General features: G+C 55.0%; 6 protein-coding genes across 6 annotated transcripts; 3 read left to right on the top strand and 3 right to left on the bottom strand.

The window, feature by feature from the left end:
* Window positions 1–2,374: 2,374 nt before the first annotated feature.
* CABS01_15603 (uncharacterized protein) lies at window positions 2,375–5,092 on the bottom strand (the record flags this gene model as incomplete). Its single annotated transcript, XM_060548937.1, has 1 exon — window positions 2,375–5,092. One exon carries the CDS (start codon window positions 5,090–5,092, stop codon window positions 2,375–2,377), a length of 2,718 nt encoding a protein of 905 aa, XP_060391133.1.
* A 579-nt stretch (window positions 5,093–5,671) lies between these two features.
* CABS01_15602 (uncharacterized protein) lies at window positions 5,672–5,917 on the bottom strand (the record flags this gene model as incomplete). The annotated part of the gene is made up of 1 exon (XM_060548936.1): window positions 5,672–5,917. The coding sequence occupies one exon, from the start codon at window positions 5,915–5,917 to the stop codon at window positions 5,672–5,674; it is 246 nt and encodes an 81-aa protein (XP_060391132.1).
* A 673-nt stretch (window positions 5,918–6,590) lies between these two features.
* CABS01_15601 (major facilitator superfamily transporter) lies at window positions 6,591–8,304 on the top strand (the record flags this gene model as incomplete). The annotated part of the gene is made up of 2 exons (XM_060548935.1): window positions 6,591–7,938; window positions 7,994–8,304. 2 exons carry the CDS (start codon window positions 6,591–6,593, stop codon window positions 8,302–8,304), a joined length of 1,659 nt encoding a protein of 552 aa, XP_060391131.1.
* An 839-nt stretch (window positions 8,305–9,143) lies between these two features.
* Window positions 9,144–10,958, bottom strand: CABS01_15600 (uncharacterized protein; the record flags this gene model as incomplete). Its single annotated transcript, XM_060548934.1, has 3 exons — window positions 9,144–9,236; window positions 9,290–10,479; window positions 10,529–10,958. The coding sequence occupies 3 exons, from the start codon at window positions 10,956–10,958 to the stop codon at window positions 9,144–9,146; spliced, it is 1,713 nt and encodes a 570-aa protein (XP_060391130.1).
* Window positions 10,959–11,395: 437 nt separating this feature from the next.
* On the top strand, window positions 11,396–12,874 carry CABS01_15599 (nuclear pore complex component; the record flags this gene model as incomplete). Its single annotated transcript, XM_060548933.1, has 4 exons — window positions 11,396–11,485; window positions 11,837–11,858; window positions 11,930–12,254; window positions 12,307–12,874. 4 exons carry the CDS (start codon window positions 11,396–11,398, stop codon window positions 12,872–12,874), a joined length of 1,005 nt encoding a protein of 334 aa, XP_060391129.1.
* Window positions 12,875–13,681: 807 nt separating this feature from the next.
* On the top strand, window positions 13,682–16,561 carry CABS01_15598 (high-temperature-induced dauer-formation protein; the record flags this gene model as incomplete). Its single annotated transcript, XM_060548932.1, has 5 exons — window positions 13,682–13,777; window positions 13,838–14,551; window positions 14,604–15,197; window positions 15,248–15,491; window positions 15,582–16,561. 5 exons carry the CDS (start codon window positions 13,682–13,684, stop codon window positions 16,559–16,561), a joined length of 2,628 nt encoding a protein of 875 aa, XP_060391128.1.
* Window positions 16,562–17,035: the final 474 nt, after the last annotated feature.

Below are 17,035 nucleotides of genomic sequence, written 5' to 3'. Positions count from 1 at the left end.
GGCCCAGGGGGTGGTCTTCCGTGGACAGGCACAGGGTATCCGTACAAGGAAAGGGGGCCTGGAATCCAAGGATTAGAAGAGAGGAGGAACATCCACAAGGCCCGACCAGGGAGTTTAGGAGATGGCAAAGAGTGGAGAGAGCCCCGAAGAGAGAGGGAGAGAGAGAAAGAAAGGGAATGCCCGGTCGGTCACTCGATCACTCACCCTCACTTATTCAGTGGTTCACTGGTCACTGGTTCAGCCGTGGAGATTCGAGCAGGGGAAGCTGACCGACACACAGAAAAGACTCGAGATTGACAGAGAGAAGGACGACAACCCCAGCCGAGGCCGACACTGCGCAGGACGATGTGGCAGGGAAACTCGAGGCGGTGGCGACGGGGAAGGACCCCATTTACACTGCTCCGTCCTCGGTACTCGCTTCACAGGAGCTTCAACAAGGCAGAGAGAGAGTCAGAAGGTTCGGACGCAAGCTGCACCTTGCCTTGCGCGAAGATGGAGACACAGTCGCAGAGTCAAAAGACACCTTAATCCATATTGACTACTCTGCCTGACCTGGCCTAAAGCACGCACTAACAAGCTTAAACTTGGTACATGCTCACTGCTCTGTCCGTACTGACACGCTCTCACCTGCGGAGTACACTACCTCGGGTCCCATACTTTAGCCCTCGCCTGTCCGTTCTGTCTGCTCGCCTATGTACACTACTCCGTACGGAGGAGCACTCGCCTAATAGAACGTACCAGGGGGTGTGTGACCTGCGAATATGCAGAGACCTTTTGCGAGAACCAAAGAAGTAGTCGAAGAGGAGGAAGCTACTGCGTATCCATACGGATACCTACTAGGCGGCCGCTGGCAACGAACAAAAGGACACTGGAGATAGCACGAGCCATCTCCTGGCGTCTCTGGGACATCGAAACGAGATACTGAAGATAGCGATTTAAATGTCGGCTTTTGATGTTGACCTTTGTGAATTAGTCGTGAGGATAGTCAAGTTCCCCCCGTCCATCGTTCGTAACGGCGACTTGGCGAAGAAGTGAGATGACGGGACGCGTGGGGGTCTTCTCACTCTCATTCTCACTCTCATCCTCGCCTTTCCCCTCGACGGTTCGACCTGAACTGACCTGACTTGAAATGACCTCACCCAACCCCCAACCCATCCGTCATGAGCAACTTTTTCGAGGCTCATCGGGTCTGTGATCATCTTCAGATCATCTGATGTCGTCGAATCAGCTCAGGTGGTTCATCTGCACCTTCACCGTTGATGACTGGCAGGCATCTACTGCGGTGAACTCATTCGACATGGTATGCGTGACACTGTTTATCCAGACACAATGCCCTCTCGATCAAGGGCCGCAATGACGCCATTCTACCACCGGCAATCCGAGCACTTGAAGAGTTTCACTACCTGGCGGCGCATGTTCACTGCCGTGCCTTACCCACCATGCAACATATTCTCGCGCCCGCATTGTGCCGTAAGCCACCTTGGCTACCATTCTTCAACCGCGGTTAGCAGACAAGAAGAAGGCACGCAAAAAACAATGCATGGATCCACCATCGTGACTTTGTAAGTTACTGTGTATAGTACAGAAATTGGGCAGCTAGACTAGGGGTGAGACAGCGGCAGATGGAAAAAGGAAGGGTGTGTGTAAGATGAGATAGCAAAGAAAACATAGCAAAGTCGAGATCGGGGGAGGGGAAGACCGTTCACACTACTAAATGCCAAGGCAATACGAACCGAGGACCCTTTTTGCTTGGCAAAGGGGTGTGTAAGAGAGTGGAAAAGTGAGGCTCCATATGTCAAAGTTTTGTGATATCCATGTCCCGGCCCATCATCGTGCTATGCCTATCCATACACTTACTTTATCATACTTACCTCGGTTTGTGCCTTCTTTTGAACAAGACTTTTTCCCGGCAAGGGACGAGGGGGCCGGCCGGGGGTGGGAGCTTTAATTCTTTTAGTGGCAATTCTGGACCAATTCATAGCCGTTTTGCGATTCAGCGATTCAGGGTGAGTTTCTCGCATTTCATCTATTTCCACGAGTAATGAACGAGGCCAATATCCGGTCCAACTTGACCGAAAACCCAATTTAAACTATTCTTACACTTTCACTGCCCTCCCAGGGTATCCGATGTGTGTGTTTTCATGTTTTTTGCCGCGCCCGAATCCCCGATGATCACGCGACTTGCCCGAGAGACTTTTCTGCCCGTTGTTCTAGAAACGGACACCAGGATAGGCCTCATCGCGGCTATTTTCTTCCATATCCAATTTCCGCGCCTCTCCATCCCATCCATCGTACAGAGCGCACCCCCTTCCCCTGTCCTACTTCCCCTATCCTGTTATCCTCGGCATTTTCATTCTCGTCTTCTTTCATCCCTTCAGCCGCGCCACTTGAACCGGCTCTGCCTCAACATGTCCAACAAACCCGTGGGTAAAACCCCCTTGTCCACGACAACCAGGCTGCCGAACCGCGCGACCATGTCCTTGCCGTAGAGCCCGCACACCCACTGCTCGTAGCCGCTGAGTCCGTACCAGCCCGCCGGCGTGGTCTTAAGCGCGGCCTCGACCTCGCCCCTGAGCTCAATCGCCTTGGTGGCCGGCGTGTGCCGCAGCCTGTCGAGCGCCCGGCTCAGCGCCGGCGACGTGCGCCTCCGGTGCCGCGAGAACTCCTCGTAGCTCATGAACGGCTGGTCCCGTAGGTCTCTGTAGTCGTCCGCGAGAAGCCACGGCGCGTGGTGTCGGGCCCCGGAGATGTCGAGGTTGCTGCCAGGCCCGCTGCCGCCGCCGGCCCCCTCAGTGTCTTCCTCGTAGGCCGACTTTTTGAACCTGTACTCTGCCTCCTCCTCGGCCAGGAAGTCGTCCATGATGTCGTCGGGGTCCTCGATGACGTCGTCGCGGATCAGATAGAGGTGAATAAAAGGGTTCTGGAGTCCCAGGCCGCCCAGAGAAACGGGGAAGTATAAGTAACCGTCAGGGATGTCCTCGACGCCGAATCGATCGCCAATGAGCCGCTTCAGGTGCGCCCCGGCCCCGCCAGCGCCAAACAGCCTCTCCTGAATGCGGTGGAACGTCGCTAGCATGCTATCCACGTGCTGCCGGGAGTAACAGTTGGCGAGCTGGGCGCAGTTGGTCTTGAAGAAGCGAGCGCCGTAAATGTTCCACGCCTGGATCCAGTCAAAGATGCTGCTGCACGCCTCCAGCTGCAGCCGCAGCTCGTCAATGTGCACGTCAATCTTGTCCTGGTCCAGGAGGAAACGCCCAGACGTCGGACCGAGCTTGAGGAATCCCCACACGACATCGCCTGATGGCAGACGACCCCGTGCCGTCGTCGTAGCACCCGTACCCGGAGGCATGGACCGTTGCTGTTGCTGTTGCTGTTGCTGTTGTTGGTTCGACCCGGCTACCGGGGGCGCGGCGGCGGCGGCGGCGACCCTGACGCTTCCCGTCTTGTCCCAGTTGATCTCCAGCCCTGTGAGGTTGACAAACTCAGTCATCGTCTCCCACGCCCGGGTGCAGGTTTCGAGACCGCCCCATAGCCACATGTCGTCGTGCAGCCGGTAGAGGCGGCAACCATCGGCTCGTTGATTGACGGCAAAGTCCATGCAGAAGAGCATAGTCTCGGCAATGAAATCCGCCAGGGGCGTGCTCAGGGGCGTGCCTCTCCTTCGGATCTGGGCCGGCGCGTCTGACGGGTCGTCGCTGAAGCGTAAAGGGCACTCGAGCATCCGCCTGAAGAGGCCGGTCCACTCGTCGTCGACGCCGAAGAATTCGAGCACGGCGAAGATGGACGAGTGCGGCACGCTGGGGCCGAACCACTTTAGATCGGACCGGATGACGGTCACGTCGCTCCCGAGCCGCGTCTGCATGATGATCTCGGACTGCATGAGGTGCAAGAGGTTCTGTACGACGGCGACGTGCGACTTGCGGCTGTCCCCCTTCTTCTCCTTCCCGTCCGAGCCGTAGCCGCCTCGCTCCTCTGCCAAGGTCTGCGGCAGCTGGTCCAGCAGGATCTCCGACTTGAAGTGCTGCTTGAGCTTCTTCTCCACCGAATCGGGGCTTTCGATGCGTGGCCCCGTCTTCAGGAAGAATCGTCTGCGGCGAACGTCTTCCTTGCTCATGGGCTTCGTCGCATCCTTTTCCACGCCCGCGCTTTCGAGGAACGCGACGAGGAACCCGCGTATCTTGACGGCCCACAGCTTGCCGATGTGGTGAATGAAGATGGCCTGTAGGAGGTCGTCGTCGGGGTAGAATCGGTAGCGTCCGTTGAGTTGTCGTCGTACGTCGACCTCAGTCGCACTGTCCCAGGCCCAGTTCTGCCGAGTTTGCATCCGCATGTTCAGCACATCGGCGATCTCGCACAGAACGACCTTGTTGTTCAGAAAGTCGTTGAGCGTCGTCCTCTTCTGATCCGTGAGGGTATCCGTCCGGAGGAGGCCGCGGATGGTGTTCATCAAAGAATCCTCGTCAAAGTGCGTCTTGTCGTCCCACGTGTCCTGAAACTTCTTGACGTTCTCTTTCAGTTCCAGAAATGCCCGGTGAATGTCCTTGGAGGATGATACGAAGAGGCTCTCGAGGTAGCTTTTGATGGCCAGGCTATCCGTCTCCTTCGCATGGAAAACATAGCGCTCCCACGTCGCTCGCTGTTGGTGCATCTCCTCCCTACCCACGGGCACGAATCCCGACTCAGCTCCGTGGCCAGCAGCCTTCCCGGCGGAGATCCATTCGTTGACGAGTTTGCCGTAGAGTTCGGCGTATCGATATTTTGCCGACTGAACGTCGAGTTCGTTGCGTACGCTGTTCTCATAGTCGTGGAGGAAGTCGTCGGAAACGCACGGGTCAAATTCGGCTTGCTGAACGAATCGCTTGAGATTGTCGATGGATAGTAGTGAGCCATCGTCCAAGGGTGCCATGGCAGGGAGCCTCTCGACCCGGTCGACTAAGAGCTTCGCCCTTTTCCGACTGTCCGTCTCATAGGCCGCATCATCTAGTAGGGCTCGCTTCCCTGACTCATATGAAGCCTTCTGCTTATCCAACTGGCTAAGCTTCACACTTGTGATGGTGTGAAGAGTCTGAGATAGGATATCGGAGGACGCCATTTTCGACGTGTGGAGTGAATGAGAATGAGAGTAAGATGTAAAGGATGAGTGGTGGTGATGCTGAGTGAGTGAGAAGTGAGGTGAGAGAGACACTGGTCAAGTATGCTTTAATAAGAATATCATCTCAAAGCTGCCTCATCGAAGCTGAGAAACAAAACGAGTTGAGGCCATTTTCTCACGCCGAACACTCGTTCGGCGTGAGAGTCCTCATTCCTTGGATTCGATTCTGTGATGGGCAGTGTGGCTGCGGTCAGACACCACCGGACATGGTCGAGTGGAGATGAGAGGAAACTGAGGCCATTTTCCGGCGGCCTCAGTGGAAACCATATTTGGGGAGGACAATCGTCTTGGACAACATGCGCCAAAACGAACAAGGTCCGTTTCTACCATGCATTTCATTTCCTTCTTTCCAATACGCATTTTCGAGGCCAAATAGGCGGCGCATAGCACACTCGCGCAGAAAAGAAAGAATAATGAGATCCACCTCGTACCTTGGCTGCTGGACCTTTTCGATCCGGGCGTGCTCGCTCGGTTATCGGTGTCTTTCTGCCGTGAGTTGAAGATGAGTTTTCCGGCACGTCAGAGTCGTTTTCCGTTTCCAAACCCCGCCCGTCGTGAGATGCTTTCGAGGCCCTTGATTGAAGGGAGCGTCATGAGCGTTGATAATGGCCTCTTCCAATTTCGGGTTTCTCTTTTCCCCCAATGTCGAGTCGAATCACAAAGGTCCCTCATCCCAGCGCCAAGATGAAGATGGAGGAAGTGAAGCCAAGTTAAAGAAAGAACCCAAGGGCGCACTGCACGAGGAGTGACAGGGCACACCGACATCGGCAGTGACGTGATTGCAAGGTTGTGTCGCTGGTGGGTAAGATAAGGAAGGCATACGCAATGCTTCGGGAATTACTTACCCAATAAACTCTTCGGTGGAAGGGTCTTTGGGCCGTTGCTCAAGACTCAATGAAGATTAGCCGGGGCGGGTTACTATGTGGCGTCCTCTACACTCCTCTTTTGCAGACTTGTTCCAGCGTCAGCGCCCATCTTATCGTACGCATCTGTGGCTGACATCTCCTCCATCTCTACTATCTCTATCTCCGTGCTGACTCTCAAGACTCAGAGTGCCCGGCGGCCCGCCTTAGACGTGCTGCACAGTTGCCTTTTGCGGACAGACGGCCGGGCACAGCTGCCAGGGGGGGCCACGGGGGCGCACGCCGAGATTCGGGGTCCGGGGAACTGCTGTCTGTTTTGTCACTGTGAATCTTCAGCAATGACATTCTGTTTCCGGGAGCGTTTAGATTACATAAGACACAAGCCGGAAAGCTTATCCCGATAATACGAAAAGAGCATTGACCCAATAGGTCGAACGTCATTAACACACTCAAGACATATCGACAGCGACGTTGACGAATGACTTTCAAGGACTCAACTCCGCACCGGTAAAGGCAGTAAAGGGAAACTCAGGTTGGAAGCCGAAGCATCGTGGGAGAGAACATCACCATTAAACATGACGGCAGACGAGGAGCAGACGCGCCGCCTGGCCGCCACCGAGCAGAGCTCAGAGACGACGCCGCTGCTCAACGGCACCACAAACACGACCAGCAATGGGACCGCCGCTGCCGCCAACGACGACGAGACCACCGTCGTCGCCGAGACGGTCTCCGGCACCCGCCTGGCCCTCATCCTGGGCACTTCCTACTTTGGCGTCTTCCTTGGCGCCATCGACAGCACAATCATCGCCACCCTCTCCGGCCCCATCTCCAGCGAGTTCAAGTCCCTGAGTCTCATGAGCTGGCTCGCCACGGCCTACCTCATCTCCAATGCCGCCTGTCAGCCCATCTCGGGCAGGCTGACCGACATCTTTGGCCGTGGTCCCGGCCTTGTCTTCAGCAACCTCTTCTTCGCGGCCGGCAACCTCATCTGCGGCCTGGCCCGCACCGAGTCCGTCATGATCTTTGGCCGCGTCGTGGCTGGCATCGGCGGCGGAGGGCTCATGTCCATCTCCACCTTTCTCGGCTCCGACCTCATCCCCCTGAGGCAGAGGGGCATCTACCAGGGCATCGGCAACATCGCCTACGGCTCCGGCGCCATGCTCGGCGGCGTCTTCGGCGGCCTCATCAACGACCATACGGCAATGGGCTGGCGCCTCGCCTTCCTCGTCCAGGTGCCCCCCGTGCTCGTCTCCGCCGTCCTCGTCGCCGTCCTCGTAAAGGTCCCGCCCAAGGCCTCGGATAAGTCCTACCTGGCGCGCATCGACTTCTTCGGCGTCTTCCTGACCATCTCCTTCCTCGTGCTCCTCCTGCTCGGCCTCAACGCAGGTGGAAACCTAGTCCCCTGGGTCCACCCCCTGCCGCTCACCACGATACCCCTCTCCGTCGTCGCCTTCATCGGCTTCATCGTCTGGGAGAGCAGGGTCAAACAGCCCATTATCCCCGTCCGCCTGCTCGCGAACCGCACTATCCTCGCCGCCTGTCTGACCAACCTACTGTGCACCATGGTCATGATGATGGCCATCTTTTACGTGCCGCTGTACCTCCAGGTCAACGGGCTATCTGCCACGCAGGCAGGTCTCCGCATCTTGACATCACCTCTGGGCGTCTCCATCATGTCTGTCGGCGCCGGCTACATCATGAAGCGGACCGGGAAATACGTGATCCCGGGAATCAGCGCCCTGGTTCTTTTCAACACCGGCATCATCATCCTCACGCAGTTCAACGAGAACACGCCCGCGTGGGTCAACTATGTCGTCTTCTTCCTGGTGGGAGGAGGCTACGGAGCCATGTTGACCATTACGCTGCTCGGCTGCATTGCTGCCGTCGACCATTCGCAGCAAGCAGTCATCACGTCAGCGACATGTAAGTCATCCTGGGTTATGTGCAAAACCATCCGCATAGACTAATGAATCCATAGACTTGGCCCGCAGTCTCGGGGGTACCATCGGCATCACCATCGGTTCCGCCGTCTACCAGAACGTGCTGAGAGTCAAGCTCTGGGAACGCTTCGGCGACTATCCCAACGCCGCCAAGATCATCGGCCGCATCAGAGACGACCTCGACGAGCTCAAGAACCTCCCGCCCGGGTGGAAGTCGGGAGTGATTGACTCCTTCCGAGAGGCCTTTGGCAGCGTCTGGTACACAATGCTCGGACTGTCCATCCTCGCCCTGGTATTCATCTCCTTGATGAGGCAGCATGTTCTTCACTCGACCTTGGAAAGAAGATGAGATGAGAAGGGGTTCACGTGACTCTGTGAGCAAGAGCCTCAGGTCCACTCACTCACAAGCACAAACCGCCGGCCACCGCCTCGATACCCTCCATAATAGATAAATTTACTTATTACTATCACCAAGGCCCGTGACGTAGCGGAGAATGTCGTACCTTAGTTCGAATAGCTCCGCACCCATGGGTCCCGGGTTCGAGTCCCGTCTTCTTCTAGTAAAAATCCTTGCATCGCTACACCTGAGGCTGGTAAGAGCCTCCTCGGATCTTTCGTAGGCTCCCTATAGGGAGCTGAGCTTTTGCCATTTTCGTCTAACTGTCTATCTTTTTCTTCTCGCTAGGACAGTAGCTGTGTAAGTATGATGTTCTTTTCTACGCATTTTTTCTATATTCTTGGCATGATGGTAACTTGTTTCATTGCGTAGGGTGAAGATGAGCATTAAAGTCAACTCGTTGCAGAGGAGGGTAAAAGCGTCATCTTAGCAAGTAGTCAGAAGCGTCGCCGTCACTGCTTTTGTTGGGTCTGTAGATGCCTGCCACTGAGCATTAAGACTCGATAGAGCCCAAGCAGACTGGCAGTGGGCAAAGCAATATGCCACGAGCCACGTGAGCGATGCATGATATCGAGAGACCTAGCGTCGGCCACATCGGCGGCAAGATAGAAGTAATTCACTGGCAATAGATCATTCCTTGGCAGACCTAAATGCGCACATGAAAGACGGCTTAAGTGGAAGATGCGAGGAATCCCTCGGCAAAGGATGAGATGGGAAGATATGATTCGGATTGTGTCTGTCCCACATCCATGGGCTCAGCTACATATCAAAGAGACCTTGTACACAAATTTCTATACGTATGCCAGCGTGTTGTCATCCCGGATCTTGCCTGTAGCCTTGATGGTGGCCTCGTTGCCTGCAACACAAGGGCCTCGAACAATGATCTAGTTTGCAGCGTTAGTTGTGCGGCCGGGATTCGGAAGGCCATCAAACTCACCTCTCCCTGATATTCCTGATCGGCATTCTTATGCTGTTCTGTATCTCTTAAGAGGATCTCAGTGCTCGTCAGAGGAGGACCGAAGTGCGACTGCTTATCCTCATGCACTCTATAATCGTAGTAACCAGTCTGAGCGACAGCTCCGGCAACCTTGGGCGCGGCCAAAGCGTAGATGACTCTAGCGCCGGTGAAAATGCGAAGATCGGAAAGTTCTCGTGACGACAAAGGCGGCGAGCCAGCCCCGACCCTATCCGCGACATAAAGAAGACGCAGCTTTCCAGGAGTCTTGCCGATAGCTGGTCGAGATGCACTGTTGAAACGTGCCGCGGCGGATGCAACGGGCATCACACCACTCTCTGTGAGGCTGCGGGACTGAGCCCAGTGAGCAACTTTAGCCAAAGCAGAGGTCAGGCGGTTAGTTGCCTCCTGGTGGGTCTTCAACAGAGTCTCGGGAGCGGCCACCAAGACTGTAGGAGCAACTCCCTGGGTAGCCAGAGCCAAGTCCGTGACCTTTCCAGCCACTGAGTTGAGTGCGACAGATGAGTTGGAGAACAGAGCTGCCAATGTGAGGATTAAGGTATGGATGTTCGTAAGAGAGTCGGCAGGAAGGAACAGATCAGAGGGACTCAGGCGTTGGGTAGTTGGGATCGCAGCGAGCTGAGCGGCAACACCGGCAACCAAGTTGGACTGAGTGAAGCGCACCATCTCTTCCATGGTTCCCGGCTTGGATTGCCAGAAAGTCACCACATCCTTCGGTTCAATTTCCTTGTCGACAGGGGGCACCTCTCTCGCGGCATCGACTGGTGCATCACGGAGGATCTCTTGCCATGTCGCAACGTTGACACTGCCGCCCATGCCTTCGGGAACTTCATTCCAGTCCATGTGAGAACTTCCCTCATCTACAACCCAGATGAGTTGGCGGAGAGCGGGGTATGCCTTGACGACCGAGTCAAAGGGGAACGCGCCAGGGGCTGTTATAACGGTATCGGCGGCAGAACGGCGGAGCATCGTCACGAGTTCCTCGTCTGACACATCAAATGGGATCAGGATGGCTGTGAGGTTCGGGTAAAAACTGCAGGCGAAAAGCGTCACCAAAAGCTCGATAGAGTTTGGCAGGTAAACGGCTACTCGGATGCCGCCCTGCTCGTGAATGTGCTGTCCGATGAGATTGATTTGACGAGTGATGTCATCTGCGCGGCCTTAGAGAAGTTGATCACGGCGCAAAAGAAGGGTACTCACCAAGTTGATGCTCGATAACATTCTCGGAGCCCAGTACCGTCAACAAGCGGCCCTTGCCTACAACTGGCTTGCCCTCCTCAGAAGCGCCAGTCGCCGCTCTTCTCCAGATATCCCGAAGATCTCCATCACGTCCCCTCGCCCACTTCGAAGCACCGGGGTCCTTGACGTTGAGTCCGCTGTTCAGGGGCATGCCGTGAGGGGCAGAGTGGGATCGGTAGACGGGAGATTCCGCTGGTTGGCGAACGGGAGAGCCTTGCGCTTGACGGGCAAGCAGCATGGGATGGGTATCGGGATCCTGGCTAGAGACGATTCGGTAGGTAACGATGGCGACGAGAAAAGTGACGAGGGCAGTGGTATAAGCGTTCCATTGTCCGAAGAAGCCCGAGACACCCTCGTCCATCTGGTGCATGATGTTGTCAAAGAAGCCCATCTTGGGCGGCGCGATGGTGGGAGTAATGCGAGACGGGTCGAGCTTCGGGGTTCGTCGTCAGTTGAGGAGTATGCGTGCTGGTGGAAGCAAAACGACAAAAGGCTTTACGTGGCCCGCATGGAAAGCTCGGAGGGTTAACAAAAGGGAAGAGCATGAGGTGAGGCGGTGCCGCGGAGCTCGAGCTCGGAGGTTTCTTGGTGCTGAGCCTTGAGGTGGGTTGTGCTGGCAGTCAACGGCGGGGATCTGACGTCCCCCCCGGCTTCCGTTGTTGCGACTAGGTGCTTCTCGAAAGCGAGCTGGGTGAGGTACCTTACTCGTACCGCGTCCAGGATTCTCCAACAGCCGGACTACTAGCACACCGCGCGTCTCCGGCCTGCCTTTCTGCGTAGTCAGCGCGGGCGTTCCCAAGCTTCGGAAAGTCTAACCAAGTGTTTCCGATGTCGAGGCTACACTTCTCTGTATCTTCAGGTAGTCTCGTTAAGGCTGCCCCGGGTCGCGAAAGGACTCGAGTGATCCGCAGCGGATGTGTAAGACACTTTGACAAGTTGTACTTTGCGATACTTAGGGGACCATTGCACCCTGAAGTGAGCTGTGAGCGGTACGGACCTCAACTGCTCCTGAGAAACGGCAAGAGCAAGCCACATGCCCCACTAGGCAGGAGCGCAGGTATCCACCTCGCAACAGACTACTCCCTGCCGGTTGCTGTGGTCCGTGTGGCTGGAGTATTGTTTTTCTGCCACTGCTTTGCGAGATGCTGTAGCCAATGTTTCCTGCCGCATCCATCACCATCGACAACCCGACTTGAAGCGGCGCATCGAAGCACGCGAGCGCTCGGCGACAGCGCAGCGTCTAAGAGACTCTTTACTAACATCAAACAGGTTTGCCAAATCACTGGGAAGAGTAAGTCGCATTGATCATGACGGACGGATGTGTAGACCTGCAGATGACTGGAACTAACTCTCGCGCAACAGGCTTTGACCCTGACTGTGGTCACCGCACGACGACCTCTATTCCTCGATCTCACCTCTCAGTCTTGTCAATATTTGCTGAAACGATGTCTTCGTCGGCGAGCCGAGCTGCTGTCAGCACTCCCGTCAAGTCGACGCCGCAAAAGCCCACCCCTATCGTCGACAGTCCTGGCACATGGAGACATCCACGCCTGAACGAGATCACGAGACGGCGGAACGCAACGACATTTTCCGAAAAGAACGTTAGAAGAATAGCTCTGAACGTCGGCTTCCTTCTCAGTCTCTGGCTGTCCCAGATCTTTTCGCGTTCATACGTTCCCGCACAATGGTACGCCTTCCGCTGGCCTCACGAGTGCGACCTCTGCTAACTAGCTGAGCAGGTTTAGTAGCTCCTTGCGCTCATATCTGGGTTGGGCATACTATCTGGTCCAGCTCATTCCGCTAGTGAACATTGGCATGGCTATGCTGCCTCTACTTCGATCGGCCGACGATCTTTCCGACATTCCCTTGACGCCCGCTCAGCGCCAACTTCTCGGACTGCCGCCTAGTTCTGCAGCAGCTACACCTGATGCTGTTTACAGTACCCCGCCACGTTACTCGCGGACGCCTTCTCTGGCAGGTTCGCCCGCGAGCAACCGGAGCTTCTCTGGTTCCCCGCTTTCCGGCAGAGGCAGCCCAGCTCTTGGAAGCTCTTTCAATGGAAACGGACAATCCTACTCTCCTTCGCCTCTTCATAACAGCCCATCCAAGTTCTCGGCCAGCTTGAATAGCAACCGGAGATCGTCCTTTGGGTCTTCTACAAACCTGGGAGCAAGTACTGCATCTTCCCTCTTCCCTGATCCGGGAACGCCGAGCCCCTCTACCGGAAAGCGCACCAGCGTAGGACTAAACAACAAGTGGCTCTACGAGAGAGGGAGGAGGTCGTCAGGTGGTACCTGGATGCATTAGGCGACGACGGCGCACTACGCTTTCAGGGCTTAGAGGGAATTTGGAAGATGAATGACTGCAGTCAGTGGGATGGATACCTTGCGAAAGGCGTTTAGGTGTAATGTTTCTCATGGGGTGGAGACAAAGGCTGACTAGATGCCCTACAATAAAGTCAAAAAGTCCCCAGACTGTACATAAATGTTCGCGTGGGTCATATTAATCAATCGCGGAACTGAACTTCAAGGGTCCTGTCTTAGTCTTGAAGTAATAGACCTGTGTCATTGCGCCCCTACTCAGATGCAGTAGCTCCAGTTTGTTCACGTGTCAAGCTTCAGGATGAGGTAGCTGGTTGGGCACCAGACCAGCATCCTAAGCATAGCCAACCCGAAGGAATTGGGAAACTTCAGCTTCAACTAAAAGTACTGTGAATCAGAGAGATGATTGCAGTCTGCAGCTTGATTGTTTCGGCGAGGCTTATGAGGTTCGAGAGCTACCTACCTATCCAATTCGAAGTAGGTACCTTAACTGCATAATGGAGGTCCTTAAAGTTTAGGGTGGTACGTACCTCGGTATGGAGGTCTGGCACGGAGAATGGGAAACGGGACGGGGACGTGGACTTTTGAGATACGCCCGGCGAACTGCCACCCCGCTCTTTCCCCTTCATTGGCCAAACATCAATTCGCGACCCGCTCTTCCGCCATTACGTAGCACTCAGTACTCCGTACGCCTCTGGGAATCTGGTGTCTGGAACACTGGACCGTCGACCTCCCAAGCTTCTTCTTTCCGTCAGAAACATTTCTACGGATAGTATGCCCCCTCTGTGACAACATGGGCGCCAGCGATTCGAAGCTTGTCTTCAAGAAAGGCATCTTCAGGCTTTCTGAAGAGCGACACATTCCCGCCGATGATCCCTACTGGACTTCTGTATGTCAGCTTGTGAGGTGTCCTCTTTGCCCGCGATACTGACCCAGCCCGCCCGTGTAGTTTTGGGAGCTTCCCGAATCCTCAGAGGATATCTTCAGCCTTTTCGCCCCCGCCGACATTCGTCGCACTCGAGACAAGGCCCTAGAGAATTTAGAAACTCTAATATTGGCATTAACATCACGCCTATTCATCCTGCGCCACCATCCTTCGTTCCCCGATCCCGAAATCGCTCCCGAACGCGATGCTCTCAATTGCGTCCGCGTCCTGACGCGCATCCTTCCCTTCATCTACGAGGCAGATAATCTTGCAGCATGGGAGGAGCGGTTCTTCTGGGGTGCGCGGAGGAAGAGAACTAGGCAATCTGCGATTGCTGCCGAAGTGCTGTTTGACGGGGCTCAAGAAGGCCAGAAACCGCCCAAGAACGAAAATGAAGACTTCGAAGATGCCAAACCCCTCGCCGAAGAGCTCATCGACACACTGGTCGACTTGCTCTTCTTCTCAGACCTCACTCTACCTAGGCAGCCTAGTGGGCGGCCAAAAGTGTCATACGCCATCTGGCAGAGTGGTGTAGGCTGCAACACATCAGTGGCGACCACCAAAGAATTCGAGAGCAACCGTAGCGAGATACTCCGCTTGCTACTCACTATGACTAGCCAGAGCATGTACATGTCATCAAACGTGCTTCCGCAGAGAGGAATTCGAGCCTTGACGCATATCTGCACGTGCCCTGATAAGCAGGTCGTGCTATCAGTCTTGTGCTCGTTGCTCAACACTGTATGTGAAGCAGCTCGTTCTCTATCGCTTGGCTCCATGCTGACAGACGCAGACCCTCAAGTACAATCCAGCTACCTGGCGTGTACCATACAATACCCTGGTCTTCAAGGACGAGAAGCAGATACTGGTGACATACACACTCCAGCTTTTGCTAGTCTTCCTGTTGTACCCAATTCCCGAGCAAAACGGCACGACTCCCAAGAACTATTACCGCCACTTCCTTGGCAGACTCCATCGGCCACAGGACTTTCAGTTCATCGTCGACGGCATGACACGGATTCTCAACCAGCCGCTCCATGAGAAGAGCTCGTATCTTCCCAGTGGGCAAACCAATGCCAGATTTGCGCCAGAGATCATCATGCTCTTTTGGGAAATCACTCAGTGCAACAAGAGATTCAGATCGTTCATCATCGATACTGAGCGGGTCCATGACTTTGTCGTGCTAACTCTTTTCTACGCTCTGGAGTACAAGAATGACGCATCCAAGCAAGGCGTTGTGAGAATGTGTGCTTTTCTGCTGCAGACGCTGAGTGTTGAGAAGAACTTTGGCGCCAATCTCAACAGAAGATTCGAAGGCCAGGACAGCCTGCCTTTGGTTATCAGGATACCTGGCTTCAGTGGCACTCATGCGGATTTCCTGATACACGTAAGAGAGGTTCTGCTGCATTTGTGTCGATCTCAGCTAACAAAAGCAAGTCCATCTACAACCTCATCACCACGAGCCAAGGCAGACTGACAGCTATATACCCGGCTCTCATGGCTGTCATCAATAACATTGCCCCCTATCTGGAGGGGCTAAGCTCGGCATCTGCCTCAAAGCTCCTGCAACTATTTTCGTCCATGTCTTCACCTTCCTTCCTTCTCGCAAACGACAGCAATCACGATTTACTAAGGTCACTATTGGAGTCGATAAATTCAATTGTCGAACACAACTACCAAAGTAAGCCTCCATTTTAGCTAGGAGATGCGACACTGGCAATCACCTGACTACCTGGATCTTGTGGAATCCATCATGCTAACGTCTACACAGAGAATCCCGAGCTCATTTTCGCAATCCTGCGCAACAAGAAGCGGATAGAAGCATTGCGGACGTTCACCTTAGAGAGCGGTCAGGAGGAGATTGAGAGACGAAACCGTCGCCGCAAAGAATCAGCAGCCAATGGCGATGGGCTCGAGCCAAGTTCTGTGAGGAGCTCGGCAGAAAGTATCCGGAGCCCAACGATGTCTCATCCTCGACCTCCGACGTTAAGTGATGTCCCGGAAGAGGACGGTACATTCGCGATTGGTGATGACGAGGACGATAGCGAGGACGAGGACCACCACCCAACGCCAGCGCAGTCGACCACGAGCGAAAATCCGTCTGTGGCATCGTCACAAGCATCAGTGGTGGAAGACGCCGTTCCGACACAACTCCGGGGTATGTCAGAAAAGGCCAGAGGCAAGATGCCCGCCGGCATGAGCAACTTCTCAAGACAAAACAGCACCACAAGTCTGGGCGGATATTCAGCAAGTGGACAGTCACAATCCGGTGGCTTTGAGCCAACAGCCAATTGGATTGAAAGCTGGTTACCAGAGCTGCCTCTTCACACTATTCTTACCGTAATTCAGCAGGTGACAGCCCTGTTGCCCAGGCAAGCCCTCGCAGGAGAGTCTGCAAACCGAGAGACACTCTTGAAGATCCAAGAAATCAAGCTGGTGGGAGTTGACCCAACACCACCACGAGTGCACTCTTTTGAGTGGTCGCAGCTCTCACTAGGATGGTACGAATCGTTGCTGTGGGGCTTTGTTTTTAGTAGCGAGATTCAGATCTCGAAGGGCACAGTTGGAATCTGGAATGGTACAGCGATCAAGCTGTTCAGGGTCCAGGAGACTGCACCTCAAGGGCCAAGTCTGGCATCGCCGAGGGGAGCCGTCGATGCTGTTGGAAGCAATATCGTGTCCCGAATCGGAGCTATGAACCTGCGAGGTCCCGGAGGTACACCGCCAGCAGCCAGTCAGCGTCCAGGATGATAATACGATGAGGCTTACAGACGGGAGGTTTCTCAACATCTTGGTCTGATCCTCTGATGCGGGCCCGCGAGGACACTGGTTAGATCATTCGACACCCGAAGACGAGGCTCAGGGGAAGATGGCAAAGCACGATAGCAACACGGCTTCAGGCTGAAGGACCGTCTCAGAAGCAGACATACCACAATAGTGAATGTCGATCCTTGCGTAGAAAAGGGTCGGTGAAGGAGGAACAGATCGGTGAGAGACGGGGCCGAGAGTCCAGGAAGGTGCTAATCGCGCCATAGACCAACAGGGCGGCGCCGGGACAGGAATCAGGCACCGAGATCGCGTCAAGGTAGTGAGCTGTGGCAAACGACGCGTGTGTAGTCGAAGCGGGATTGAGCAGACATTGGCAGGCGGTAGGAGTTACAATCTAATCCAACAATTTCGCTCGGCGTGTGACTTTTAAAGTGCCAACAAGACCAGCAGGAACCG

The sequence above is a fragment of the Colletotrichum abscissum genome (assembly GCF_030869225.1).
Source record: "Colletotrichum abscissum strain IMI 504890 chromosome Unknown Scaffold_70.1, whole genome shotgun sequence".
NCBI classification, from domain to species: domain Eukaryota; kingdom Fungi; phylum Ascomycota; class Sordariomycetes; order Glomerellales; family Glomerellaceae; genus Colletotrichum; species Colletotrichum abscissum.
Note: the sequence above shows the minus strand (reverse complement) of the source record. Positions and strands in the feature narration are given on the sequence as shown.